Source organism: Lepus europaeus, chromosome 17, assembly GCF_033115175.1.
Source record: "Lepus europaeus isolate LE1 chromosome 17, mLepTim1.pri, whole genome shotgun sequence".
Classification (NCBI taxonomy): Eukaryota; Metazoa; Chordata; class Mammalia; order Lagomorpha; family Leporidae; genus Lepus; species Lepus europaeus.
This window is the reverse complement of record NC_084843.1, coordinates 62,235,049-62,262,965: the sequence shown is the minus strand read 5'-3', so window position 1 is coordinate 62,262,965 and position 27,917 is coordinate 62,235,049. Positions and strand designations below refer to the sequence as shown.

The following is a 27,917-nucleotide window of genomic DNA, read 5'->3' as shown; positions in this document are numbered from 1 at the left end:
GTCAACAACTTAGATCCCAGGTGATGGAGGAAGCTCCTGGCTCCACATCGGCCCAGCTCCAGCTGTTGAGGCCATTTGGGGAGTGAACCAGCAAATGGAAGACCTCTCTCTCTCCTTCTTTCTCTCTCTCTCTACTCTCTCTCTCTCTTCCTCTGTGTGTAACCCTGCCTCTCAAACAAATAAAACCATAAAAAAAAAAAAAAAGAATCCCGGTTGAATGGTTAATGGGAGTCCTTTGCACTATTCTTACACTTGGTGCAATGTTGGTGATGACTGAAAGGCAACAAGTCAAGCAAGATAGAACAGCTGAGAGGCCGGCGCCGTGGCTTAACAGACTAATCCTCGGCCTTGCAGCGCTGGCACACCAGGTTCTAGTCCCAGTTGGGGCGCGGATTCTATCCCGGTTGTCCCTCTATCAGGCCAGCTCTCTGCTATGGCTCGGGAAGGCAGTGGAGGATGGCCCAAGTGCTTGGGCCCTGTACCCGCATGGGAGACCAGGAGAAGCACCTGGCTCCTGGCTTTGGATTAGTGCGATGCGCCGGCCGCAGTGGCCATTGGAGGGTGAACCAACGGCAAAAAGGAAGACCTTTCTCTCTGTCTCTCTCACTATCCACTCTGCCTGTCCAAAAAAAAAAAAAAAAAAAGCAGCTGAGAGCAACCCAGGCACCCACGGGGGAACAGCACCTTCGCTGGACAGCTCTCCCAGCCCCACATCTTCCTGCTCCACGAACAGCTTCGAGCCAATCAGGTAAGGCAGAGGTCGATCCACAAACAGGTCCTGTCAACAGGAATGGGAAAATAAACCACTGCATACGGACACACAAAAATAAAACAGGCTTTCTCTTGCCTATTTAATCCCATCAGATTACTCCAAACAAGTGACAGAAACAAATGTTACTGGGGCCGGTGCTGTGGCGCAGTGGGTTAACACCATGGCCTGAAGCACCAGCATCCCATATAGGCACCAGTTCAAGACCTGGCTGCTCCACTTCCAATCCAGCTCTCTGCTATGGCCTGGGAAAGCACTAGAAGATGGCCCAAGTCCTTGGGCCCATGCACCAGTGTGTGAACCGCGAGGAGGCTCCTGGCTCCTGGTCTCCTGGCTTCGGGTTGGAATAGCTCCAGCATTGTAGCCACCTGGAGAGTAAACCAGAGGATGGAAGACACCTCTCTCTTTCTCTCTCTCTCCCTCTCTCTGCCTCTGCTTCTCTGTAACTCTCTCAAGTAAATAAAGAAAATTAAAAAAAAAAAGAAAGAAAGAAATCAAACCAAGGCATTCCAAAATGGAATGCTGAAATCAAAGTGGTGTTACACTACACCAACATACTTCATCTCCAGCAAACATTTTAAAAAAAGCTAATTCTCTATGATCCGTTCCAGAAGATAGTAGAAGGAATACAAATTACATGAAGCCAAAAATACTGTAATATCAAAACAAAGTAAAAATGTATACCAAAAAATTCCAGACTGGTATCTCTCACGAACATGCACAGCAATGTGCACACTAAAATATTCACAAACTGAAGCCAATAACATTTATAAAGAATCATACACCGAGGCTGGCAGCACCGCTCGCAGTGCCAGCATCCCTTATGGATGCCGGTTCGAGTCCCATTCGAATTGCTACTCCAATTCTGATCCAGCTCTCTGCTATGGCCTGGGAAAGCAGTAGAAGATGACCCCCATACTGGGATCCTGCACCCACACGGGAAACCCAGAAGAGGCACCTGGCTCCTGGTTTGGGATCGGCTCAGCTCCAGCCATGGTGGGTAATTGGGGAGTGAGCCAGTGGATGGAAGACCTCTCTCTCTATCTCTTTGCCTCTCGTTCTCTCTCTGTGTAATTCTCACTTTCAAACAAATAAATAAACCTGAAAAAAAAAAAGAATCATACATCACAACCAGTGGAGCTCATTCCAGGTATGCAAGGCTACATCGACATGTCAAGGACCAGTCAGTGAAGTACATCACATCAACAAGCTAAAGAAGAAATAGATCATCAGCGCGTGAGTGGGCTGAGACAACATCAGACAACATCCAACATTCTCTCATGACACAAACCCTGAGCTAACTAGGAACAGCGTGGAACTTTCTGAATCTGATAGGGAATGTCTACAAAATGTAAATTTTACAGTTTACTCTCTAACATCAGAGTAAGGCAAGAATGTCATCTCTCACCACTGATTCAGCACCACCTGCTGGACACTCTACCTACTGCAATCTGAGGAGAACACAAACTAAAAGCTGTGGGAACTGGGAAGGAGAAACAGAATGATCTTCGTTCACAGGTGACATGATACCATACACTATAAATCTGTAAGAATCAGAAAAGGAAGGGAGGAAGGGAGGGAAAAGGCAAAGAAACTCTTGGGATTAATATGCTATTCTAAGAAGGCGGCAGGATACCAGGCTAGGATGCAAAAGTCAATTGTAGGGCCAGCTCTGTGGCGTACCAGGTAAAGTCGTGCCTGTAGTGCCGGCTTCCCATAAAAGAACTGGTTCAAGTCCCAGCTGCTCCACTTCTAATCAAGCTCTCTGCTATGGCCTGGGAAGCAATAGTCCTTGGGCCTGGGAAGCCCCCAGTCCTTGGGCCCCTGCACCCATGTGGGAGACTCCGCGGAAGAAGAACTTGGCTCCTGGCTTTCAATCTGCCCAGATCCCACCATTGCCGCCATTTGGGGAGAACCCAGCAGATGGAAGACACCTCTCTCTCTCCCTCCCTCCCTCCTTCCCTTTCTGTAAATCTGCCTTTCAAATCAACAAATCAATCTTTTAAAAATAATAAACTATCAAGTCAATTTTCCATATGAACAACAATGAACAATGTCGGCTCTGGTACACTGGGTTAAGTGGCCTAAGCCTGCACCTGTGATGCCGGCACCTCCCTATGAGTACTGGATTCAATCCCAGCGGCTCCACTTTGGATTCATCTCCCTTCAAACCGGGCCTCGGAAGGCAGCAGAAGTTGACTCAAGCTCTTGGGCCCCTGCCATTCATGAGGGAGACCAGGATGGAGTTTGGCCTCATAGATTTTGCCTGGACCAGTCCTGACTATTGTGACCATTGGGGACATGAACCAGCAGATGGACGATCAACCTCTCTCTATAACTCTGCCTTGCAAATAAATAAGTAAATCCTTACAATCGACAGAACAATAGAAGCAACGAACCATGAAAATGTAAAATCATTCCGTAAAGTTCTCATGTCTTCCAAAACTGACCTACAGGTTTCCTCTAATCCTAACCGGAGTGTCAGCATGTTCTTCTGTGGACGTCAACAAAGTGACTGAATGTCATACAGAATGGCAAAGGATGCAGAAATCTGTGTCCCACTGCAGGCAAACCAAGAATAAGAACTGACACTACAGCTCCACAACCTACTGTCTAGGGTGGGTATTTCACCTGGCATTTGGTTGACAGGCTAGATAAGACACCGGTCCCATATGGAAGTGCCTGGCTTCAAAACCTGGCTCCACCCTGGACTCCTAATTCATGACAGTGCAGATCCTGGGAGGCAGCAGGGATTGCTCAAGTGAATCCATTTCTGCCACCCAATGGGAGAGCTGGAGTGAGCTCCTACTTCCCAGCTTTGACCCAAATTCCAGATACTCCAGGCAATGGAAGACTGAACCAGTGAAGGAATGAACTTGATCTCTCCCTCTCAGTGTATAGACAGAACACGAGGGACAGGTGGTCAGCCTGGCAGTGGACTCACCAGTTCGGATGCCTGCATCCCAGATCACAGCACTAGTTTGATACTCAGCTCCGGCTCCTGGCTTCCAGTTCCTGTTCATGCAGGCCCTGGGGGGCACGGATGATGGCTCAAATGACTGAGTTCCTGCACCCTTGTAGGACACCTGGATTCTACTCTGGCTCCCACTATTGGCATCAGCCTGCTCCAGCGGTGGTGGGGCTGTAGGGAAAGCACCAGATGATGAGAACACTATCTATATATTGACCTCTATTTCCACATCTATTTCTTTGTCTCCTTCTGCCAATAATTTTTAAAAAAACATTTCTGTATTGCATGTTGCCAAGTATACTGCCTTCTGGAAAAGTCAGAGAATCAAGACACAGTTCATAGACTAGCAGTTGACAGGAGTAGGGAGAAGGGTAAATGGGTGGAGCCCAGTGGACTTACAGGACACTGAAATACTCTGTGTGTCACTGTATTAGTGGACCCAAATGGCATGGATTTCTCAGAACCCACAGAATGTACAACACAGATCAACACTATAGACATTATCTAATAAGACTGTTGTATCTCCACAGTGGTTCAACAATTGTAACCAATATGTCACACTCAAGCAAGATGTTAATTCAATGGACACACTGAAACTTGGGGATGATACAGAAGGACACTATGCTGTCTGCTCTGTTCTCTGCAACCTGAAATGGCATAAAAAACCTATCCCATTGACTGACAAAACAGGAAAACTACAGACTGGGAGAAAATATTTGCACATCAGATACTTTAGATAAAGGAACGGAATGGGGAAACATAGACACTCAGGATTCAACACTAACAAACCAAACAGCAAAATAAAAGGGAAGAAATACTGAACAGACAATACACAAACACAGACATTCAAACAGCAAATAAAAACCTGAAGAAATGCTCCACAGTATTCATTGAATACGGTAACAATGAGGTACAACAACCCATTAAAATGGTGAATACTGACAAGGAGGAAAATGGAACCAAAATCTTGGGGAGAATATAGAGCAACTAAAATAGCCACACATTCCAAGTGAAACTCCAAATGCAACACTTACTATTTCTGTTAATTTGTACTTATTTATTTCAAAGGCAGAAATCAGAGAGACAGAAAGGCCTCCACACTGCTGCTTCACTACCCAGAGGCTCCAAACAGCTGTGGTAGGACCAGGGGGAATCCAAAACCGCGAATTCAATCTGTGTGGACTCGTCCTGGGAGGCCTGCCCTGCCGGGATGGTGGGACAACTGCGTTCTTCGACAAAAACCACCAGAGACAAGTTTAGTGAACGTGTCCATGTAAACGACCAAGCATAAGCTTTTAAAGGGCAAGCAGAGGGGGCGGAGCTAACTCAGGACAACACTATTTCTATATGATAAAGCCGATATTGGCGCCACTGTACCCCTCCACTTAGCTTGAGGTCACGTAGCCTAGGTAGCCTTCCTGATGGGCCAACAGGGTTCTACTCATGCCCTGTGGGTGTTCGGCTCTAAAGGGGAGAGCTCAGTGCTTGGCAATCCCAAGGCTCTGCAACAGAAGGCGGGGCTGAGGGAAATGTGCCTGGGGCTCCTGCCACCTGCCAGCAGTCAGGTTAACCTCCTGCATGGGCTAGCCAGGCAGTGTCCCGGCCAGGCACAGGATCACCCACAAACCTGAGTCTGCCACAACAGTAGCAGGGAACCACCTCCTCGAGCCATCACTTGTGCCTCCCAGGGAGGGAATTAGCAGCAAGCTGGAATGGAAGTGGAGCTGAAACTCAGAACCAAGCACTTAGATTTGGGATGCAGGTATCATTAGCACCATTCTACCCACTAATCAAACACCTGCTCCAAGCAGCTGCTCCACAAAGGGCTTGGACCAGGGCCAGCACTGTGGGGCAGTAGGGAAAGCCGCTCCTGTGGAGCCGGCATCCCATGTGGGGTGGTTCGTGTCCTGGCTCTGCACTTCTGCTCCAGCTCTCTGCTTATGGCCTGGGAAAGCAGTGGAAGGTGACACAAGTGTTAGGACCCCTGCACTCGCATAGGAGACACAGAAGCAGCTCCTGGATCCTGGCTTCAGATTACCGTGTTCCAGTTGTTGCAGCCATTTGGGGAGTGAACCAGTAGATGGAAGACCTTTCTCTCTCTCCCTCTCCCTCTCATATAAAGTACTTTGACCATTTCCTTAAAGAGAAACATCCTGTGAGCAGGCAACCCTGCAATTCCATCCCTATATATTTACTCAAGGGAAATGAAACCACAGTCACAGAAAAACTAGCAGTCAAAATCCACAGTGCTTTACACGTGATCTTCAAAGCCAGCAAAGGCCCAGACGGCCTTCAACAGGCATGCAGTGAATCCTGCCTGCTAGGAAGGGTAGGCGGGAAAGGGGAGAGGAAGGCTGAGTGATGCACACCTAAGTTACAATCTGATACATTCCCAGTGTCCTCAAGCACAGGGAGCCTTCCCCACACACAGACACCAACTATGTTTCTCAGAAGTCCTGGAAAATGGAGCTCCAAGGCTCTGATATACAGAGAAATAAGGAGATGGACATGCTCATTATTCTGATTGATCATTACAACTGATTACAACTATGAAATTACAATACTGGGGCCAGTGCCATGGCTCACTTGGTAATCTTCCACCTGCAGCATCGGCATCAAATATGGGTGCTGGTTCTAGTCCCAGTTGCTCCTCTTCCAGTCCAGCTCTCTGCTGTGGCCCGGGAGGGCAGTGGAGGATAGCACAAGAACTTGGGCCCCTGCACCCACATGGGAAACCAGGAGGAAGCACCTGGCTCCTGGTTTTGGATCAGCGCAGTACGCCAGCCGTAGTGGCCATTTGGGAGGTGACCCAACGGAAGGAAGACCTTTCTTTCTGTCTCTCTCTCCCTCTCTCTCACTGTCTATAATTCTACCTCTCAAATAAATATATTAAAAAAATAAGTTACAATACCATACCCCACAAAGACAAGTCTTACATCAATTAAATCTTCAAAATTTTAAAAATTCAAAAAATGAGCAATGTCTTGGACACTACATGATGGAATGCTGCTGTGAACAGCCAAGAAGCACAAGAAAAAGTGCTCACCATGAAAAGTCGGTAGAGAACACACAAATGAAGACCACGTGGGGTACACTTACACCCTAAAATCTTAATGTGAAGAAAGACTGACGGCAGTGTACACGGACAAGGAGGGGGAGAAGCTGGAATTAACAGGCAATGGCTGGACAGAGTGTAACACGGTGCAAACGCATTGTGAAATCCTTTGGCAAGGTCTTCCCCAGGTAAGCACACACTCCCTTCAGAAGCCACTATCGCACAGCTAGGTACATTTCCTCTAGAACAATGAAAATATGCGTCCACAGGCACACTGGGACAAGAACACACTTCACAGCAGCTTTGCTCAGAAGAGCCAAAAACTAGAAATGACGCAAATGGCCAACAGATTAGAAGGGGGTAATGGGGCCGACGCTGTGGCACAAAGGGCAAAGCCTCTACCTGTGACACGGGCATCCCACACTGCTGGCCTCTTTCCATTCAGCACTCTGTTATGGCCTGAGAAAGAAACAGAAGAAGGCCCATGTCCTTGGGTCCCTGCATATACGTGGGAGACCAGGAAGAAGCTCCTGGCTTCACATCAGCCCAACTCCTACCATTGTGGCCATTTGGGGAGTTACTAGGGATGGAAGACCTCTCCCTCTCTCTGCCTCTGCCTCTCTGTAACACTACCTTTCAAATAAATCTTTAGAAAAATATATAAGAGAAGTAGAAGAAGAAGGGGTAAACAACATGGTTCTACTCCTGCCCTGTGAGCATTCGGCTATAAAGGGCAGTGCTCAGTGATCTGTGTGGCAGCGTGGATGCTGAGCCAGGGTCTGGAAACAACATTGCATTTGGGGAAGCTTCAGAACAGGCTAAACCCACTTCAAAATGTTCAAGACGGGCACACTGGGAAAAGCACTATATGGACATTACAAAGTTGTACTGCCCCAAAATAAAATGATATTTTAATTACTAATGCTTCCAGGAACTTTTTGAAGCACCTCAATGGACTGGAAATGCACAAGAGGAGATGTTCTGGGGCCGGCAAAATTCTGAAACTTAAGAGAAGCACTGTGTTTAATGGTGCAACTTAACACCTCCATTGCCAGGAAAAACCAGGATTCCAAGCAGCAAGGAAACATATATGACCCCCAGGACACTCCCAATGAGGAAGAGAATAGGAGGGTGACCAGATAAGGGAGGTCCCTGGTCACACAGGGGCCAATGCTAGAATAGCACAATAAAGGAGCTGCCACTTTAGAGCCCCTGGGCATAGCTGGGAGCCGAGCAAGAGTGGGTTCTATGGCTGCACACATTTATCAAACTCATCAAACCACACTTCAGATCTGGGCACGTCACTGCATCTAAATTACACCTGGGTACGGCGAAGTGGCGTAACAGGTAAAGCCACCACCTGCAGGGCCAGCATCCCATATGGATGCCGGTTCTAGAACCAACTGCTCCACTTCTGATCCAGCTCAATGCCGTGGCCTGGGAAAGCAGTAGAAGATGGCCCAAGTCCTAAGCACACTGCACCCTCATGGGAGTCCCGGAGAGGGCTCCTGTCTTCTGTTGGCACAGCTTGAGCCTTTAAGGCCGAGAAGTGAACCAACAGATGGAAGATGTCTCTGTCTGTCTCTCTCTCTCTCTCTCCCCTTCTTCTCTCTCTGTGTAACTCTGTGAACTAAATAAATAAATTTTAAAAAAGTATAAAGCATCCCCTCACACAGTAGCTGTGTGACAACTACCAGTGGCTTCCATGACAACTCGCTGGAGGGCCAGGGCCAGCTCTTGTGGACAGGAAGCACCAGGACTCACACGGTGCTGATGGGGAAACACAGCAGCACCCACACCTTAGAAAGCAGCCCCAGAGATGAAGATGTGCAGCCGAGGCCACAGCCCCTGCAGTCCCAGGTGCACTTCCAGGAGAAGAATGCGGGGGGGGGGGGGGGTGTCAGGTGCTGCGGTCAGCATTCCAGTGCACAGTCACAGAGTATCTGGGCTTCAATGCACACGGCACAACTACTACTCCAATGGCATCAAGAATGCAGCCAGAGACTACCGTGTGCTGGGAATGAGCCCTCGACAAAGACCTGAAAGAAGGAGACTCTCACAAAGATAATGCGTCCAACATACCAGCGACACTTCTGGTCCCACTCTCCACACTTGTGAACCACGCAGGTAGCAGGTGATGGCCCAAGTACTTGGACCACAGCCACCCTCATGGGAGACCTGGATGGAGTTCCTGGCTCCTGGCTTCTGTCTGAGCCAGCACTGGAAACGGCAGCCACTTCAGAAAACAGTCACTGGACGGTGGATCTCCAGCTCGCACTCTCTGTTCTGCCTAATAAATGAGTAAAAATCACATAACCCCACACATACAGACACATAAATACATACACACACCCAAACCACCTGACCCAGAGTGTTTATGGTTCCCTCAATTGACCCAAAGGTGCAGTCGAGACTCAGGGAAGAAGTAATGGAGGGAAAGTCTCCCTCCCAATGCCGGAGGTGAAACTGAAGCCCCACAGAGGGTGCCAGCCACAGCTGGTCCAGGCCAGGGGCAGGTAAATGGTGGCCCGAGGTACAGAATGTGACAGCAGGTGAGGGGGTCGAGCCTGAACAGACCACTGCCATGCCCTCAAAATAAAGGCAGAAAAAACCAATGCGATATGGGTAAAGAAATCAGGACATGCGCAATTGTAATGGAAGTCGTTGAAATCTCAGTAACTGGCCACATAGAATCTGTAATGAAATCCCAAAATCATCAGTGATTGATTGCATTCCACTGCCATTTAGAAAACACTTTTGGGGCCGGCGCTGTGGCACAGCGGGTTAAAAGTCCTGGCCTGAAGCACCAGTATCCACTATGGGCGGTTCTAGTCCCGGCTGCTCCTCTTCTGATTCAGCTCTCTGCTATGGCCTGAAAAAGCAGTCGAAGATGGCCCAAGCCTTTGGGCCCTAGCATTCACGTTGGAGACTCAAAAGAAGTTCCTGGCTCCTGGCATCAGATCAAGCGCAGCTCCAGCCATTGCGGCCATCTGGGGAGTGAACCAGTGGACACAAGACCTCTCTCTCTGTCTTTACGTCTCTCTATAATTCTGTCTTTCAAATAAATAAACAGAAAACACTTTTGCTGATGATTGAAGATACGCAATTTCAAATACACATAGAGCACTTCCCATAATGAACTACGTTCCAGGTTTCAGAGCATGACTCAACAATTTTATAAATATCATATGAATTAACTAATATCATGCATATGTTCTTTATAACAATAGAAGGAAAATAAAAATTAGTAACAAACATAACTGGAAAATTTCAAAATACTGAGAAATTTAAAACCACAATTCTGAATAATATAGGAGTCAAGAACAAAGTAAAAAAAGGCAAGGCGGCCAATGCCATACTCACTTGGTTAATCCTCTGCCAGCAGCACCAGCATCCCAGATCGGTACAGGTTCTAGTCCCGCTTGCTCCTCTTCCAGGCCAGCTCTCTGCTGTGGACCAGGAAGGCAGTGGAGGAAGGCCCAAGTGCTTGGGCCCTGCACCTGCATGGGAGACCAAAAGGAAGCATCTGGTTCCTGGCTTCAGATTGGCGCAGCGCGCCGGCTGTAGTTGCATTCTGGGGTGAACCAACGGAAGGAAGATCTTTCTCTTTCTCTCTCTAACTCTACCTGTCTAATTAAAAAGAAAGAAAGAAAGAAAGAAAAGAAGGTAAGAAGAGACACTCGACAGAGAAGGAGAAAAGGCAAACACAGCATCCTCACACTGTGTGATGCACTGCTGGAGATGAAGTCAACGCAACACTTCTGGGGGGCAGGTGTGCGGCACAGCAGTGCGGATGCTGCTGGGGAAGCCTGCGTCAGAGATGGAGATGCCTGAGGTGAGGCCCGAGCTCTGCTTCCAACCCAGCTTCCGGCCCATGTATGCTCTGGAAGGCAGCAAGTAATGGCTGAATCAGCTGGGTTCCTGTCACCCACGTGGGAGACTCACAATGAGCTCCCCCCTCTTGACTTCAGCTGAAGCAGCCTCGGCGGTCACTGGCCTTTGAGGAGTGAGCAAGACAGAGAAGATCCACCTCCCTGTCTTCAATCACTCACACCTTTCTCATAAATACACACTTTAAAAGCAATAAAGGCAGGGGCCGGCACAGTAGTGCAGATAGTTAAGCCCCAGCTGGCCCCACCAGCACTCCCTGTGGACGCTAGTTCAAGTCCCAGCTGCTCCACCTCCAATCCAGCTATTGCTAATGAGCCTAGGAAAGATGCTGAGGATGCCCCAAGTCCTTGAGCCCCTCAATCCACAAGGGACACCTAGAAGCTCCTGGCCCAAGCTTTGGCCTGGCCCAGACAGGGCTTTACCCACTAAGCTATGGCACCCCCCCACCCGCCCAGCGTCCAACCTGACACCCACACCCCACCCCTGCCACCAAGCTGTTCCACTTGGGATCCAGCTGTCTGCTAACAGCCTGGGAAAGCAGAGGAAGCGGCCCAAGGACTTGGGCCTCCGAACCCACACTGGAAACTGGAGGAGGACCTGGCTTCTGCTTGGGCCTGGCCCAGCCCAGGCCGTTGTAGCCACCTGGGGTGGAACGGATACATCCAAGCTCTCTTCCCCACCGCCCCATCTATAACTCTGCCTATCAAACAAACCTTTAAAAGGAAAAAAACGGGGACTTACCCTGAGGCGTCAGAGCCCGGGGGCAGGCTAGACCCGAGCTCAGGGGGATTCCCGGCTTTCTCTGAGGTCTGCGTGTCCGCCGCGTGTGCAGTCCGTGTAAACTCACCAGAGGCCGTGCGCGTTCACTCGGGCCCGGGGCCCGTGTCCTGCACACACGTCACACTTCAGAGCAGCCCGGCCGAGAGGCCGACCGGGGCTCCGACACGGCCAAGGCTACTTCCGGCCAGGGACACAAAACCCCAAAACCAAACCGGGGCCCGGGGGCAGTTCTTGCTCTCCAACCCCCCCTCCCCCGGGGCGTCCCTCTCCTCCCTCCTCTCCCCACGAGCACGGCTTCCCCTCCCTCTCGCCCCCACCTCCGCGCCCCCTCTTCACTCTGCCCTCCCTCCCCCCTCCTGTCCCGCGCCCCCTCCCACGCACACGCCCTGCCCCCTCCGCCCCCCCAGGCCCAGCGCCCGGCCCCGCCTACCCGGTGACAGGAGGCCTCCTCACTGACCACACACTGCGCCCAGCTCCCCAGAGAGGACCTTTCTGTGCCTCAGGACACGAATGGAGTCCTGAGAGCAGACTTCCGGGAGGGCCCCAGGAGAGAGCCCGCCTAGAAACTTCCAGAACCCAGGGAACCGCCGCGGCCATGGCCGACCTGACCCCGCACGGCCCCGGCCGCTGGGGCTCCCTCAGGCTCGGCCAGCGGCGTCCAGGCGGCTCCTCAGGGCCTGCGCTGGCTCTGGGAAGGCGAGGACGCCGCGCTCACCGCCACCTGAACACCGCGGGGCAGGAGGGGCCACGCGTGCCCATGCACTTCCGGGTCCCAGCGCCTGGCGCAGGCGCAGTGCGCACCGGCGTCCGTCTGGGGTCACCCCCGGGTGCACACAAAGGCCAGGGCTGGGCCAGGCCGAAGCAGACTCAGGGCCTTCAGCAGGTCCTCCCGGGTGGGGCAGGGCCTGAGTGCTGGGGCCGTCCCCCTCTTCTTTCCCAGGCTGTGAGCAGACAGCGGGATCCCAAGGGGGAACGGCTTCGGGGGAGGGGCCGGCTGTGGGGCAGCTGGGAAAGCCCCCGCCCGCAGGGCCGCCATCCCATATGGGCGCCTGTTCGAGTCTCGGCTGCTCCACTTCCGATGCCGTGCTCAGCTAGGGCCTGGGAAAGCGGCCCAAGATGGCCCACGTCCTTGGGCCCCTGCACCCACTCAGGAGGCCCCGGGAGGCTCCTGGCTCCTGGCTGAGGATCTGCTCCCCTCCGGCTGCTGCGGCCTACTGGGGAGTGGGCCAGCAGAGGGAAGACCGCTCTCTCTGCTTCTCTGCCTCTCTGTGTGTGACTCTAAATAAATAATTAACTCATCTTAGAAAAATAAAAAGGAAGCCATAGCTATCAATAAAATACGACATGAAGGCCAACTACTTAGTTTATTTAAAATTTGATACTATACACATAGCATACACTGTTAATGCAGACTTTGAAAAAGAATGTAACTCCGTCTTAGAAAACATTTTGCTGCCCATTCGTTCTCTTCCTCCTTACAAACATGCTGTGTGGTATTATTTCTGACTTACATATGAAGAAATCTTTGTCATCTAGTTGTTCAGACACTTATGTACCCACTTGCACAAGGACCAGAAATACCTGTGCTCTACAAAGGTCTCTTCTGAACACAGGTCTGCCCTCCATAGCCTAGCCATGCATTTAACATATGGATCCTGTTTTTACATAGGACAAGTCGTGTGTCCCACAAACAAGAACGAATACATAAAGGTAGCATCCGGGGTCACTGTTGACATTTTCTACATGGACTTTATAATGGTGGTATTTTTAATCTCATTTCCCAATGGTCCAATATGGCTTAATTTTAATGTTGGTACAATAGAAGAAACGGATTCATGTTTATACTGAAGGTGGGATTCTTTGGATATTTAGACAGTTGGAAATTTCTAAAATTAAGGATTTTGTAATGTATAATAAGCACTTACATGTTGTATGTTTAAAAATGTCCACTCAGCCTCACCCACGCGTGCTGCACTGAGGGGCACAGCATGCATGAAGGTGGGCGCACTCAGGTCCTGCCAGGCCACCCACACCTCACGTGACCTGTGTGCCCCTCGTGTGGGGGAGCTGCCGCATGGGGCTGTGCCCTCGGCATCCCCCCATCCCCACCAAGAAACAGCCCAGCGAGGCAGGCTGCACCAATTCCAGGACCCTTGGTATTACTTGGTATTACCTTAGTACTGCCAGCATGCCAGGAGGTGACAATGACAAAGACCAAACTAAGCATTTGTGGGGCTGGCGCCGTGGCTCCCTTGGTTAATCCTCCACCTGAGGTGCCAGCATCCCATAGGAGCACTGGGTTCTAGTCCCGGCTGCTCCTCTTCCAGTCGAGCTCTCTGCTGTGGCCCAGGAAGGCAATGGAGGATGACCCAAGTGCTTGGGCCTCTGCACCTGCATGGGAGACCAAGAGGAAGCACCTGGCTCCTGGCTTCAGATAGGCATAGTTCCAGCCATAGCAGCTATTTGGGGGGTGAACCAACGGAAGGAAGACCTTTCTCTCTCTCTTTCTCTCTCTCTCTCACTATCTGACTCTGTCAAATAAATAAATAAGCATTTGTGTGCTTCAGATGTGGAGCCTCCAGCCCCAGGGAGAGCCTTGGAGCAGACACATCTGGGTATCCAGGTGTGCTCCCGTCACACAGAGGAACACGAGTACCGCACAGGGAAAGGCAGCTTCCCTTTCACCAGGAGGAAAGCAGAGGAAGCACATGGAAGGCAGCCTGAGCCAGGGCCCACGCGGCTGAGCCAGGCCCGCAGGGGCCTCCTGGCCTCTGCAGAGTCAGTGCCGAGCACGACCGGCCAGGTGCTGGAAGGGATGAGCTGCTGCTGACAGTGAGCCCTGGGTCTCCCCGGGCTGGGCGTCCTGGCCGTCAGCAGTGCTGGGAGCTGTGACTGTGGCTGCTCTGGCCCCACATGTGCTGTCTCTGCCCTTCCTGCCAGCACAGGCCTAGAGTTAGCAGCATGCGGATGAGGTGCTTGTCCGGAGGAGTCACAGTGATCTGTCTGAACCCCAGGTCAGGGTCCAGGAGAGGGCCCTGGTTCCCGCTCTGGACAGTCTGGGCCACGCTGGCTTGAGGTCCTATGCAGGTGGTGCTCAGCGGGCAGTGCTGGGGTGGGGCCTGTGGGAGGACAGGAGGCTACAGCCCTGGGAGTCTCAGTTCAGGTCATTGCAGGGGCAGCCACAGAGTGTGGGGACAGGGCTCTGTGGGGCTCCCTATGCCAGCCTGTGTTCATAGAAAGAGGCCTTCACGGTTGTGCTGTAATAAAATTGCAGAGGAAGAAAGGAGGGCCAGGAGGTGCAGGTTGCCTGGGACTTGGGACCGTTACGGCAGGTGGCGGAGGGCCCTGGCACTCCCGGTGCTGGGGAAGTTCTGCCAGAGCCCTGCCCTCTTCACCTGGGCCCTGGGGAGGACCTGGGCCCCACTTCTGGTGACCTTTAATGAGGCCAGGGCTGAGCACCCTGACCCCTGCCACAGCAGAGCACTTGGGATTGGCTGGCAGGCTTCTGTGATGTCACAGTCACTGAGGGTGCGCACTCTGGCTGGGAGGCGACCAGTGGCCAGTAGTGCGTCTACTGCCCAACTGACCGGGTGTTGGTAGCGTAGGCAGGAGGCACATTGGACAGAATCCAATGGATTCAAGACAGAGGTGAGTGGGACTGGCTCTCTACGTGACCTGTGACACGGGGAAGGTGCGCCCAGGTGGGTGGCACTGGTCTCCCCCGCCGGGTTCCATGAGTGATGTGGCTGAGCTCTCAGTGGGCCCCTGTGTGCAGAGCGTGTATACAGTCGTCTCATTCCTCCCGCTCTGCTGGCCATCAGTGTCGAACGGGCCTTGGTGTGAGTTGTGTCAGACACGGGTTCAAGACTAGGTGTCAGGTCACCTGGTATCAGGTGGGGCAGGGAGGCTGGCTCTGAGAGCCCCAGAGATGCGGGGGCTGGGAGTGGGCAGGGAGACCCTTAGACGTGGGCTCCCTGGAGGACACATGGATGCCAGGCTGGGGGAGGAGCGTCCTTTCTGAGGGCGGGGAGACAAGGTGGGGGCTGTCCTTCCACAGCCATCCCTAGTCCCTGAGCTCTGGACAAGTCATCCTCCTGGGACGCGGCCACCAGGTGCCCACCCGCCTGGCTGTGTGACTGTCCCCCGTCTGACCAGGGGGACAGCCCTCAGAGCAGCAGTTCCCGCGGGCTCCCCTGTGCTGGCTCACATGTGCGTGTGTGTCTTACAGATTGGATATGAACGCCCTGAGGTCCCGGAGGGCCCAGGAGCGAGCAGCCATCATAATGCAATATGAGCAGGTATGGGCCAGGGTGCTGGGGGAGGAGGTGGGGCCCTGCCTCAAGGACTGTGCCTGTGAGAGCCAGACCCCGTCTTCCTGGGGACACAGAGCCGGGCGGGCGGCTCAGCTCCCCCAGTGACTGAGACCCGGGCTTCTCATCCGGGTCCCCTCTCGGCTGCAGGGACGCCGAGGAGCGGCACTGGTGCAGCCTGAAGAAGAGGACGATGAGGGCGGCTGCCTCGTCCCAGACAGGCTTGGGTTCCTGCAGTGAGTCCTCCGCACCCCACCCCACCCCACCCCAGGGCAGGGACTGGGGTCAGACAGCCCAACATGAAGTGGCACACCTGTCCCCAGGCCCCAACCTTGAGCCCAGCTGTGGTCACGGGCAGGCACTGGTCATCATTTGGCCAGAGCCGAGTGACCATGGGACTCAGGACTGCAGACAGGGACAGAGCTGGATGTGGGGCAAGCACTGGGCACTCTTACTCTGAGGCCTCTGTTTCTGTTAGGTAGAGGGGGTGGCTTGAGGGTCCCCATGCTCGCAGGCAACACAGCCTGGCCATCGCCACTCCAGAGCTGTGTCCACAGGGTTGGGGCACCAGCCTAGCAGCTGGGCAGTTGTCCAGCAGGTGCCTGGGTCTCAGGGCCCAGGCTCCAGGCTTCCGAAGACCTAGTCTGAGGGATGGCCAGGGGTGCGGCCTCTGCAGCTCTGAACCTGCCTGCGGGCCCCCACAGTACAGACCGGGGGGAGGGTGCAGCTGAGGGCCCTGCCCCCGAGTCTACTCAAGGAGTGGGGCCTGGGAGCAGGAGTCAGACTTGGAGGCTGTTCCCACAGATGTCAGGGAGAGAGGCCCCGTGGCTGGAGGGTGGGCTCCGGTGACCTAAGGGATGGAGCCATCTCAGGCTGTGCCTGGTGTGACTCAGCAGCCCACCGGAGCACAGGGATGGGGGCTCTGGCTCCATGCTGTGCCAGACCCTGGAGAAAAAGAAGGAGCAGAGTGGTGGAGAGATGGCCACGGTCTGGGCTGACAGAGGAGGGGTGAGGTGTGGAGCCGGCACCTCAGGCTACCAGTGCACAGGGGAGGGTGGTGGGCAGGGGGGCACCCTGGGAGGTGTGGGGGTCCCAGGTGCCTGGAGCCCCAGGTGCACACTCACAGCACTGAGCATCTCTCAGGCAGGCCACCCGCACTCGGTCCGTTCCAGGGTGACTTCTTGGGGAGAGCTGATGTGGGGACACTGCTCCCTCACCCCTGGGCAGCCTGGCCCTGCTCAGGACAGAAAGCCCCCAATCGCTGTGGGGGTGCTGCCACACGCCCAGGAAGCTGAACCTCTGACAGGCCTGGAGCTCCCCACTGGCAGCAAGGGCCCCTGCCTGGCCCAGGGCTCCCTGTGCTCACGGTCACCAGCCCCTCCCTTCCCGTCTCAGTGCCCTGGGCTGAGAGGATGAAGCTGGTCCTTCCCTGGCCCACTAGGGTGGTCACGGTGCCACTTGTGGTCCTGTCCTCACCTCTCCGCCTCCCTTGCTTTCCAGTGAGCAGAAGTTGCCCCAGGACAGCATCCCGGGGGCCAAGGTAAGGACAAGTCCTTGGCGATGGGCCAGTCACCTGGGAAGCAGAGCTGGGTGGAGGGGGCACGTGGGGCTCGGCAGTGGTTATTGGGAGCGCCACAAGGTCCTGCGATGCGGTACTCACTTGGCACCTGCTCACATCTGAACACACTCGCCTGTCCCGAACTGAGCCGCTGTTCAGGGGTGTCTGCCTGTCAGCCAAAATGACTCATTGCCATGGTTGGGAGTGACCTGGCTGGAGCTCAGGGGCTCTGCCTTGAGGACGGGGCAGCTCGGGTCAGAGGCCAGGCCACCGACGCTCCCCCAGACAGAAGCCCTGGGGCTCACGGTCTGTGCCTTTTCTGGCTCCTTCCTTGAGTGCACACAGAGCTCCTGAGCTGCATCTGAGGGCCACTCTCAGAGCCTGAAGCTGGGCTCACACCATCCTGTCTTGTTTTCCAGCGTACACAGGTGCGCAGGACCCAGAAATGGGTGAAGATGATCAAAAACTATAGTAAATACCACGGCAGCAAGAAGGTACCGTTGAGCTGAGGGGGGCCCCTCGGGAATACTGAGAGCTGAGTCGGGGTTTTGAACAGTGTCCATTCCCGTGCCAGGCACCGCCTGCCTCTCAGATGCCCAGGGGCAACTGTCCAGCCCCCGGGGACACAGGTCATGTGCACCCCTTCCCCATACACAGGACACTGTCCTGGTAGAAAATCTGAAGTCACTGCTGAAGACAATCCCGGATGCAGGGCAGGTGTGGTTCCAGGAGCCCCGTAGGGGGCAGTCAGTGCAGGGCAGAGCCGGTGCCCCTGAGCCCTTGGCCCCCAGTCACTGTGGGTCATAAGGCCCCCATCTGTGTTGGCAGAGCCTCCCTCTGCCAATACACACGGAGCCCCTGGCTTCTCCCTCCTGCTGTCTCACCCTGCGCTCCCTCCCCGAGTGGCCACGTTCACCACTCACCAGAGCCTCCTCTCTCCTGTAGTTTCAGCGCAGAATCTATAAGGGCATCCCTGCCCAGGTGCGTGGAAAGGTGTGGGCTGTGCTGCTGGAGGTGGACAGGAAGAAGGCCCAGAATCCAGGAACATATGAGGTATGGCTCTGCACTCAGCCCAAGGGGGCCCGAGCTGCTCGGGCCTGGTCAGGAGCCTGAGACTCCGTGGAGGACCGTCCCTCACTGAGCCCTCGGGAGCCTCCTCCTCATCCTGCCTTCCTCTCCCTACATCTCAGTCAGTGCCTCCTCCACATCCATCTTCCCAGACCCAGCTGGGACTGACTGCACATGTGTGTTTTGTGCCAGAGGCTTTAACCTGCTCTCTGCTGAGCTCACCTGGGCAGCTTGGCATAAGGCCAGAACAGAGGACTTGCTGGTCCATGATGGGCGGGGGCCTCCCAGTATGAGATCACAATGGTGTGAGGTAGGGACCCCCACAGGCTCTGTGCTAACAGGGCCTGCCCACAGCCTGCCCTGCCTTCACATGGACTTGCAGCCCCTGGCACTGCCCTTGCCTGGAGTGGCTGGTCCAATGATCAGACAGCCCTCAATGCTTCTGGGAAAGGAGGGAGCGAGGGCTGGTGTGAGCAGAGGGCTGGCAACTGCAGCTGGCTCTCATGTCCCCGGCTGCCATCAGGGAGCAGGGCCCAGCTGTGTGGCCCACCCTGCCTGCCCCAAGTCTGCAGTTTGGGGCTGGCCCTTGGAGCTGGGCCTGGAGACAGTCATTGCCCAGGCTCGGCTCAAGCCAAGGGCTGCTTCCAAAGTCTAGATGGAGATGGGCCCCTCCAGCAGGGGGCAGCATGGAGCAGTGGTCAGGCTGTGGCTGACTCCTGGAGGGCAGGGCCTGAGATGCCAGCGAGGAGGCTCAGAAGCCTGGCTGGGGGCAGACTGCGTCTGTGCTGAGAGCTGAGGGCAGGCAGGGGTAGTGCACAGGGACCTTTCAGAGCCCCTGAATGATGCTGACCATCGGGGCCTCAGCGGCCCCCTCAGCAGGGATGCCGGCCACGGGGGTGACGTGGACGTTGAGGCAAGTAGGGAGCCCAGGACCCTCCCTCAACGTGGGACCCAGAAGGGAATGAGCTCCCTGCAGGGAACTCTCCCTGTCAGCCAGCACAGCTGATGTGGAGTAGAGGTCCTCATGTGGCAATGGGGCTTTTGCTGGTCCTGAGGCTGGCCCCTCCCCCTTGAACCTCCCTGCAGGAGATGAAGGAGCAGGCTAGGCTGGGCGCCACTCACTTCCATCACATCGATTCTGCCATCACATGGACTTTCAGAAACCACCTCATGTTCCGAGAACGCTACGGAATGAAGTGAGGCCTCTGGGCTGGGGAGGACCCGGGGGTGGGAGGAGCAAGGGCCCTGGGGCACATGGGGTTCCTGGGGAAGACTTGGGGGCAAACCTAAATCAGTTCCTTTAGCACAGCAACAAAATGGATCCATGGGCCTTTTGTGATTCTATAAACTTTCCCAAAGACACTGTGGAGAGAATGAAATGAAAGGTATTATCTCTAGAATCTTCAAGGAGCCCTTCAGCTCAGTAACAAGGAAGCAGTGGGCACCTCCCGGCGCCCCAGGCACACAGGCTCGGGAGGGCCCCTTCATGTAAGCCCACACAATTCACCTCCTCAGCACATGAACACACGCTTAGTACCTAAACCACAACGGGCACCAGCGCACAGCTGTGAGAATGGGGGAACTAAAACCACCGAGGACGCTGGGTGCTGGGGAGAACGTGAGGCGAGCGCCACTCTGGTTCATTGCAGGAACAAGCACAGTGGCCCAGGCCCCCGGCAGCACCCAGGGCCATTTCTCACAATGAGAGACACACACCTTCCACACGAACCCCAGCACACACGCACATGTACACAACCACTAATACAGCGGAGTGCAAGAAAACCCTTACACAACATTCAGGGTTGTGTTCACAGTCAGTGGACGCAGGAGGAGGCTGCACGATGCTCAGTGGGGACACGGAGAAGCAGCCCGTGTCACAGCTGCATCCTAGAACGGGATTCAGGGAGAGGCAGGACGAGGCTCGGCCCTGGGCTGACCTGGAGGCCTCTCAGGTGCATTCTGCTGGGGGAGGAAGCGTCCCTCAAAGGCTACACGTGCTGTGATCCACTCACAGGACATCTGCAAGAGGCCAAACCCTGGGACACACAACAGGGCAGTGGTAGCCACGGGCTGAGGGAGGTGGGGAGTTTGGCCACAGGCGGCTCATGGGGAACACATAGGCCACAGGAGCTGCTCCCTACCAGGCTGAACGTGCATGGGAGGCTGACTCTCCATGGCTTAGACCCACGGGACTGCACCTCCCACAGTGGGACGCTCACCTGTGCAATGAACACCCACCCAGGAAACGAAACTGCACGTGACTGCACCCTGGGAGGAGTGCGTGTCCCTGCAGGCAGCGCTCACCCACACGGTGGACAACACGCAGGTGCCCTGACGACGTCCCTGCTCATGAGCAGAGTGTCACGGGCCCTGCGTGTGGCTGTCTGGCTCTGTGAGGCAGAGCCACACTGAGAGCCTCGGCAGCACAGGACGCACAGCCTCTGTCCTCTCTCTTCCAGCCAACAAGCCTTATTCAACATCCTGATGGCCTATTCCGTTTACAATCCTGTGAGTATTCTGGGATCCTATCACAGGTGCTATCCCGGCAGTCCCTGCAGGGCACCCCTGGTCACAGAGATCCCAGCCTGGGTTGAGGGGGCCTCTCTCATCCACAGCTCTGAGGAAGAGGGGTAGAGGCTAGGCTCCGGGCCTCCTCGGACCCAACCTCAAGTTCTGGGAGGAGAAAGACAGCCTTCTCCTGGGCTGGTCTCCAGACCCCAGGAGCTTGGCCGCATTGGGACGCCCCTCCCAGGACTAGCATTCCATACGGTGGGGCGGGGGGCGAAGGCAGGGCAGAGCAGGTGTATGACTTTGCTCATCCAAGTGGAGTCTGGGTCCCACTGATGCCGTTACACCCACCAGACATGTGGTTGGACCCCTGGACCTGAATCCCACTCCACACAGCGCCACTGCCACAACAACCAACTCAGACCTATTTTCCCCATGCGTGGAGCAGGTGCGGGGCTCCATGGGTGACCCAGCAAGGCCTGGACATCCCCATCCCCCTGACCTGCCACTGGCCAACCCTGCCTGGTGCCCTGGTTCCCAGGGGGCCTGGCACTCAGGAAGCCCAGGCCTGCACCCGTGACAGAGGCACACCTGTTCTGGTCCTGGTAGCACTTCCTGGCTTACATCTTCCTCATGTGAGAAGGGGCCACCAGGTCACCCGCAGAGCTCAGGGGCCCAGAAGCTTCCCTGGGCGTGGGTCTGGATTCCCACAGCAACCGGGCCCATCTGACATCTTGGGAGTAACAGCTGCCCATACTTGAGGTCTCCCCCCTGTGCTGCCTAAGCTCAGGCCCTGCAAGAGTCCCTCCAGGAACTTTGAGAACTTCCATGGCTCCAATTCTTGGGCTGCTGACACCAAACGGCAGGATTCAGGCACAAGGGCTCGCTCCCCAATCTTCCTAGACCCTTCAGTGGGTGACCCTGATCTCCCTGGGAGGTGGGCCATCCCAGGAGGTCATTCTTGCCAGGGGAGGTCTCCTAAAGGCATTCTGGGATCTTGCAGGAGGTGGGCTACAGCCAGGGCCTGAGCCATGTGGTGGCGCTGCTCCTCATGTACATGCCCGAGGAGGACTCTTTCTGGGCCCTGGTCCAGCTCATGCAAAACAGGAAGCACGCGATGCACGGTAGGTGGATGGCGTGTGGGCCCCAGTGCATGCAAGTCTGTGCACGGCCCTCACTGGCTCCTGACTGTGCAGGACAATGTCCCTGGAGCGGGGGGGGGGGGGGGGGGCTCCCTAGAAGCCAGGGCTGGCAGAGGCCTCCCAGACTGAGCCAGCCCCCTTCTTTCACCGCCATCCAAAGGCCCTGCAGCTTGGCCATGGCCATCCTGGGTGTGGGAACCTTCAGAACAAGGGATCCTGTCCTTGTCCAGGACTCCGGTCGCTTCTGGCTCTTCTGCCTCACACATCTCCACGCAGACTCTCAAGCACAGAGCCACACCCAGGGAACTTGCAGAAGGCAGCATCCCCTGTAGGGTCACCCCCTCCTCGCTCCTGAGTGTCAGAATGGTCAGGAGGCACCCAGTTGGACAGCGCTCACCCCAGCGAGCTCCAGGGGGCAGCCTGGGCTGGGCTGCACACAGTCAGTCACCCACCTGCACGCACCTCCCAAGCAGATCCTCTGCCCTGGCCATGTTCGTTCCCACCTGCCCCTGTTCGAGCCTCCCCTGACCCTCAATGCTCAGAAACCCCACCCCGGCCTTGGGCTCTCCAGCCTCCTAAGAGGAGGAGGCTCTAACGTGGGGGTGTGGCCGATACTACTCAGGTTTCTACAAACCGAACTCCCCAAAACTGGAGCGATTCCAGCACCACCTGGGAGACACCGTGCATCGCGTGCTCCCCTCCCTGGAGAAACACCTGGTAAGTAAAGTATCTCCTTTCTCCTCTCGGGGGCCCTGTGCTCAGGGAGGGGAGGACAGAAAGGGGTCCTGACTCCTTCCTGGGCCAGGGCAGGCCACGTCCTCACCAAGGCTTTCCTTGGTTACTGGGGTCCGTGGCAGCTTGGGTGTTGGTGTGTTTTCTAGCACTTGGTCCCCCAGAGTTTGTGTAGACTGCAGGGAGACGCTGTCCCCAGGGCAGAGTGGACTGAGGGACCTGTGTCCCTTCAGGAACCTGCATGGCTGGGAGAGGGGATGCACCTGCTGCTGGGCTTCCTGCACCCAGGGGCTCTGCCACAGGGCTCAGATGAGAGGCAGTCAGGCCTGGGCCCTGGGCCCTGAGCCCCCTCTGCCTCTGCCTCTGCCTCTTCTTAGGAGAAGGAGGGTGTGTGCCTGGAGGACTCCACCGCCCACTGGTACCTCCAGTGCTTCCTGGAGGGGGTAAGTGCCCCGGGGACCCCTTGCCCAGGGAAGCTCCTGCCCCAGTGCCTGGCTCTCCTGTCCTGGCGGCCTGTGCCTGAGCTGCCCCAGCCCCAGCACACACAGGAGGGAGCCTGCTCTGCAGACCAGCAGGCCTTGTCCTGCTACGAGTGGTCCAAGCTGAGGCTGAGCCTCAGGGCCAGCAAGGAGGGGACAGGTCCCACCAGGACCCACCCTGAGAGCCTGGCAAAGGCCAGAGCCCTACAGGGAGAGGCAGGAGATCCATAGACTCCCAGTGGCACAGGCTGGTGTCAGCGCAGCCCAAGGGCTGACCCATCCCCCAGGTCCCTGGCATGTCTGGCATCTCCAGTGTGGCTTCCAAAGTGTCCAGACCCCCAGGGTCCAGGAGAGGACATGGTCATCCTCTCTGGGTCTGGTTCCCTGAGTGGGCGGGGATGTGGCCATGAGGCATGGCCTCACCTACCAATGAAACGAGTCCCCCACCCTCCCCTCCCCTCCCCTCCCCTCCCCTCCCAGGAGGAGCTCTGGCCTTCTTGTGTGATGCAGCCTCCTGGAGTCTCCCTCTGTCCTAGGAGAGTGACACTGCACACCCACCCTGTGGGCCCTACTGAGGCCCTGATGCGCGGGGTCCTCCAATGCCTCTGTCCCCCAGGTGCCGTTCCCCCTGGCTCTGCGGATGTGGGACGTTTACATCTTTGAGGGCGAGCACGTGCTCACCTGCATGGCTTACACGGCCCTCAAGATCCATCGCAGTAAGTCCTCAGGGCCCACAGAGGCCTGGGTGCTGGGGACGGAGGAGCTGGGGACAGCCCTGCCTGTCCCTCGTGAGCAGGGCTTGAGGGAGGGATGAGGAGGTTTGTGAGTCCTGGGTTCCTTTCAGGAGGGCACTGAGAATCCCCTGTTGCACCCGCAACCCCAGGCCCCCTCCCACCACAAGGAGAAGTGGCCAGGGTCATCGCCCAGGAAAGTGGCCCCTGAGCAGTCCCCTCCCCTCAGTCAAGTGCTTGGCTTGACAGCATGGGTGTCTAAGGGGGTCTGCAGCCCATGTCTGGGGCTGGGACAGGGCTTGGAGCAGCCATGGTGGCTGCGCCATCCCTAGGGCCCCTCCCAGCCTGACGCCCACCCCCATATCTAGAGCGCCTGCTGAAGATGCCCCGGGACCACCTCCGGGAGTTCCTGCAGGTGACCCTGAAGCAGGCCTGGTCACTGAGCGAGGACGCAGTCATCAGGCAGCTGCGGGCCTCCATGCGTGAGCTGGGGAAGCACCAGTGCCTCCTGCCTCCCGAAGGTGAGTCCAGCACCCGGCCCCGGCCCATGCTCCCTTGGGGATTCAGTAGTGGGAGTGCCAGGCCCTGGCAGCCCCGCCCAGGACTCACCTCTTCCTGGTCCTCCTTGTCCTCCCTGGGCTCAGCAGTTCTGCTTTCTGAAGCTCTGACAGCATGGCCTGGCGGGGCCTTGGGCAGCTTCCCAGAATCCTCCTGTGGGTGATGGCTCTCCCCCCACAACTCTGGGGCTGGGCTGTGGAGCTGTCCTCAGGGCCCTGTTGGTGGCTCTGGCTCCTCAGCTGACCCCCACTCTGGAGTGCATTCGAGGCCCCGCCCTGAGCAGGTGCCCTGGCTCTGTGGCCCCAGGAGCGCAGAGCACAGCTGGACCCCCACTCCAGCAAGATGAGAAGCAGCCCTGCCTGCCCAGGGGGCCTCTCCCCGACTGACCCCACACAGGCTCCTGGCCCGATGACCACAGCTGTCTGCACACAGGACCCTCCTAGGACAGGGGTGGGCAGGGCTCCCACCTGCATATAGGCAGGGCTCGAGGGAGGTGGGCCTGTGGGAGACCCTGCACACTGCAGGCCAAAGCCAGCCGGCACTGGATCCCCTTCAGCCATCTGAGGACCCCTGGAAGGCCCAGGTGCCCTGGGCCCAGTTGTGGGGGCCGAGTGCACTCCTGTGAGCAGGGTGGGTGCAGAGGCAGGCGCTGGGGGCCCCCGCAGCAGAACCCAAGTGCAGCTGAGTGTGGGCTCTGCAGTCCTAGCCTCGGGCCAACAGAAGTCAGCGGGACCCAGAGCAGCGCTGGCTTCCGGTGGGGAGGGGTGCCCGTACTCGTGCCTGCTCCTGCTGCCATCAAGGACCTGAGCGCCTGGGTCCCCATGCACAGCAGAGATGGGTTTGTCCCAGCTCTAGAGGCTGGCAGTGGGGGCCCAGGTGCAGGCTGTTCAGGCACTGGGGAGGCCCCACTGTGCTTCCAGGTGCTGCCTCCCCTGGGTGCTCGTGGGACAGAAGCGGTGACAGCCCAGTCTCACCGGGAAAGGGACAGTGGCCTAGATTCAGAGGACATGGCACCCTGCCAGCTCTTTAGAAACCGCACTCCCTGTCCCTGAGGGCCTGACCCAGACTCCATGTCTGCCCCACAGCCCCAGCTCTCACCTCCATCACCTTAGGCTCAGTTCCTTTCCAGCCATTTAGGAGGGACTCAGATGCGGGTAACTCAGCCAATACACTGTTAGGGCACAGGAGGTCAGGTGGGGTAGGTGACAGGGTCCTGAGTGGGTGCCTCGGTCCCCAGAGATGAGAGAGTGAGGCGGGCAGGGCAGGGCCATCCACCCTGTGGGGCTGTGCAGGAGGAGCCCGAGGTGTCCCAGGGCTCCCCTGGCCCAGGCTGCACACACCCTCCCCTCTGGGGCCAGCAGCCTAGGAGAGTCCTCAGCGTCACACGGGGTGATGGGGACCCCAGGGGGAGGCTGGGGCAGGCACCCGGCAGGCCAGACGGGGGCTGTGGAGAAGCAAACCGCGTCTCTTCTTCTTCCAGCCAAGGCCATCGAACGGTGCGGCAGGCCCCTGGGGCGGGCACACGTGCCCCAGAAGCACCTTCCTGCCCCCACTGCTCCGAAGCCCAATATGGCCATTCAGGACACAGCGGCAGTGTGGGAGCAGACCAGGGGTCCCCCTGCCTGTGCGGTGCCGATTCATCCTCCAGAAAGCTTTGGCCTCCGCATCGCCGTGAGGGAAGGCAGCCCAGAGCCCCTCGGCCTGGGCTCCCCTGTGGGGACCGCAGAGTCTCCATCTGTGGGCAGCCCCACGGAGAGCTCGTGGGGGAGGGGAGGCCTGTGCCAGTGCGCCAGTCTCCCTAACCTGAGCGGGCCAGGGCCCAGGGAGGACGACTCCTCCGATGATGGCAGCCGGGAGGGCCTGTGGATGTGGGCTCCTCCACAGGCCTTGGAGCCCCCGGAACCAGGGCCCATGCAGGCCGTCCCAGCCTGGGGGCCACGGCTGAAGACTGCCCCCTACCGGCATGGCAGCCCCACACAGTCTGGGGACAGTCATGGGCTGGAGCCAGCCAGAGCCAGCCCTGGGCTGGGAGACCAGGCCTGCGTACCCTCCCTGGCCCGACGCCGACGCCTCCTTGCCTCCTACTCCATGGGGCACCTGGATGATGGGTGCCTCCTACAAGAAAGGCCAAGCGCACAATGCGTCCTGCCCAGGCTGGGCAACAGCCTTCCGTGCGTCTACACGGCATCCTATATACTTGATTGAGCCCCCCCACGCCCAGCTCTTCCTTGGGCCAGAACACCCCGTCACTGGAACGATAGCAGTGCTGGGAGGCACTGTACTATCCCCCCTACTACCCCCCACCACCCTCAGGTGGTGCTGACCCCGTATTAAACCATATCATTGGCCGGCGCCGCGGCTCACTAGGCTAATCCTCCGCCTTGCGGCGCCGGCACACCGGGTTCTAGTCCCGGTCGGGGCACCGGTCCTGTCCCAGATGCCCCTCTTCCAGGCCAGCTCTCTGCTGTGGCCAGGGAGTGCAGTGGAGGACGGCCCAAGTACTTGGGTCCTGCACCCTATGGGAGACCAAGATAAGCACCTGGCTCCTGCCATCGGATCAGCGCGGTGCGCCGGCCGCAGCGCGCCAACCGCGGCGGCCATTGGAGGGTGAACCAACGGCCAAGGAAGACCTTTCTCTCTGTCTCTCTCTCTCACTGTCCACTCTGCCTGTCAAAAAAAAAAAAAAAAAAAATAAATAAATAAATAAATAAATAAACCATATCATTGACACGAGTTGGCTCCAGTTTGTGACCCCGGCACCCAGCTGCAGCAGAGCTTCCCCGTGGTCCTGGAGAGTGTGGGGACGCTGTGTGTCTACCTCAGTGTCTTCACGGCCAGATGCCGCACAACGTGTCCCCAAACTGTTGGGAGTGGCAGAGTTCCCGGCTGCTTATTGATTCAGACCTTCCCATGTGCTAGCTCTGCCCAGTGTGTAGAGACTTCAGACCGCCCCCCTGCCCCAGAACGGAGGCCATGCTGGACATAAGCACGGAATGTGAGAGTTGTCTATGGGCAGCCCCAGAGTTGTGGCAGGCAGAAGTAGTACATGGAGATCCCTTGGCTTGGGCTGTGGTGCTCCCTGGATACATGGATGCCAGGCTCGGGGAGGAGCATCCTTGCCAAGGGCAGGGGAGGCAGCTGGGGCTGTCCCTGCCCAACTGTCCCTAGACCCTGTGCTTTCGATGAGTCCTACTCCTGGGACCCGGCCGCCAGGTGCCCACCTGCCTGTCTATCCCGAGGGCTTCCCTGTGCTGGTTCACGTTTGCGTGAACAGCACTCGAGCTGTGTCCACAGGATCTGGGCACCAGCAGAGCAGTGGGCAGTTGTCCAGCAGGTGCCTGGGTCAGGGACCAGGCAAAAGGCTT

General features: G+C 56.7%; 1 protein-coding gene across 1 annotated transcript; it reads left to right on the top strand.

Annotated features, from left to right (window-relative positions):
* The first annotated feature begins 12,061 nt into the window (after positions 1-12,061).
* LOC133775810 (USP6 N-terminal-like protein) lies at positions 12,062-26,757 on the top strand. The gene is made up of 12 exons (XM_062214297.1): positions 12,062-12,162; positions 15,695-15,764; positions 15,927-16,012; positions 17,277-17,316; positions 17,754-17,828; positions 18,280-18,387; positions 21,914-22,034; positions 22,675-22,769; positions 23,162-23,227; positions 23,880-23,979; positions 24,363-24,515; positions 26,033-26,757. The coding sequence occupies exons 1-12, from the start codon at positions 12,062-12,064 to the stop codon at positions 26,755-26,757; spliced, it is 1,740 nt and encodes a 579-aa protein (XP_062070281.1).
* Positions 26,758-27,917: the final 1,160 nt, after the last annotated feature.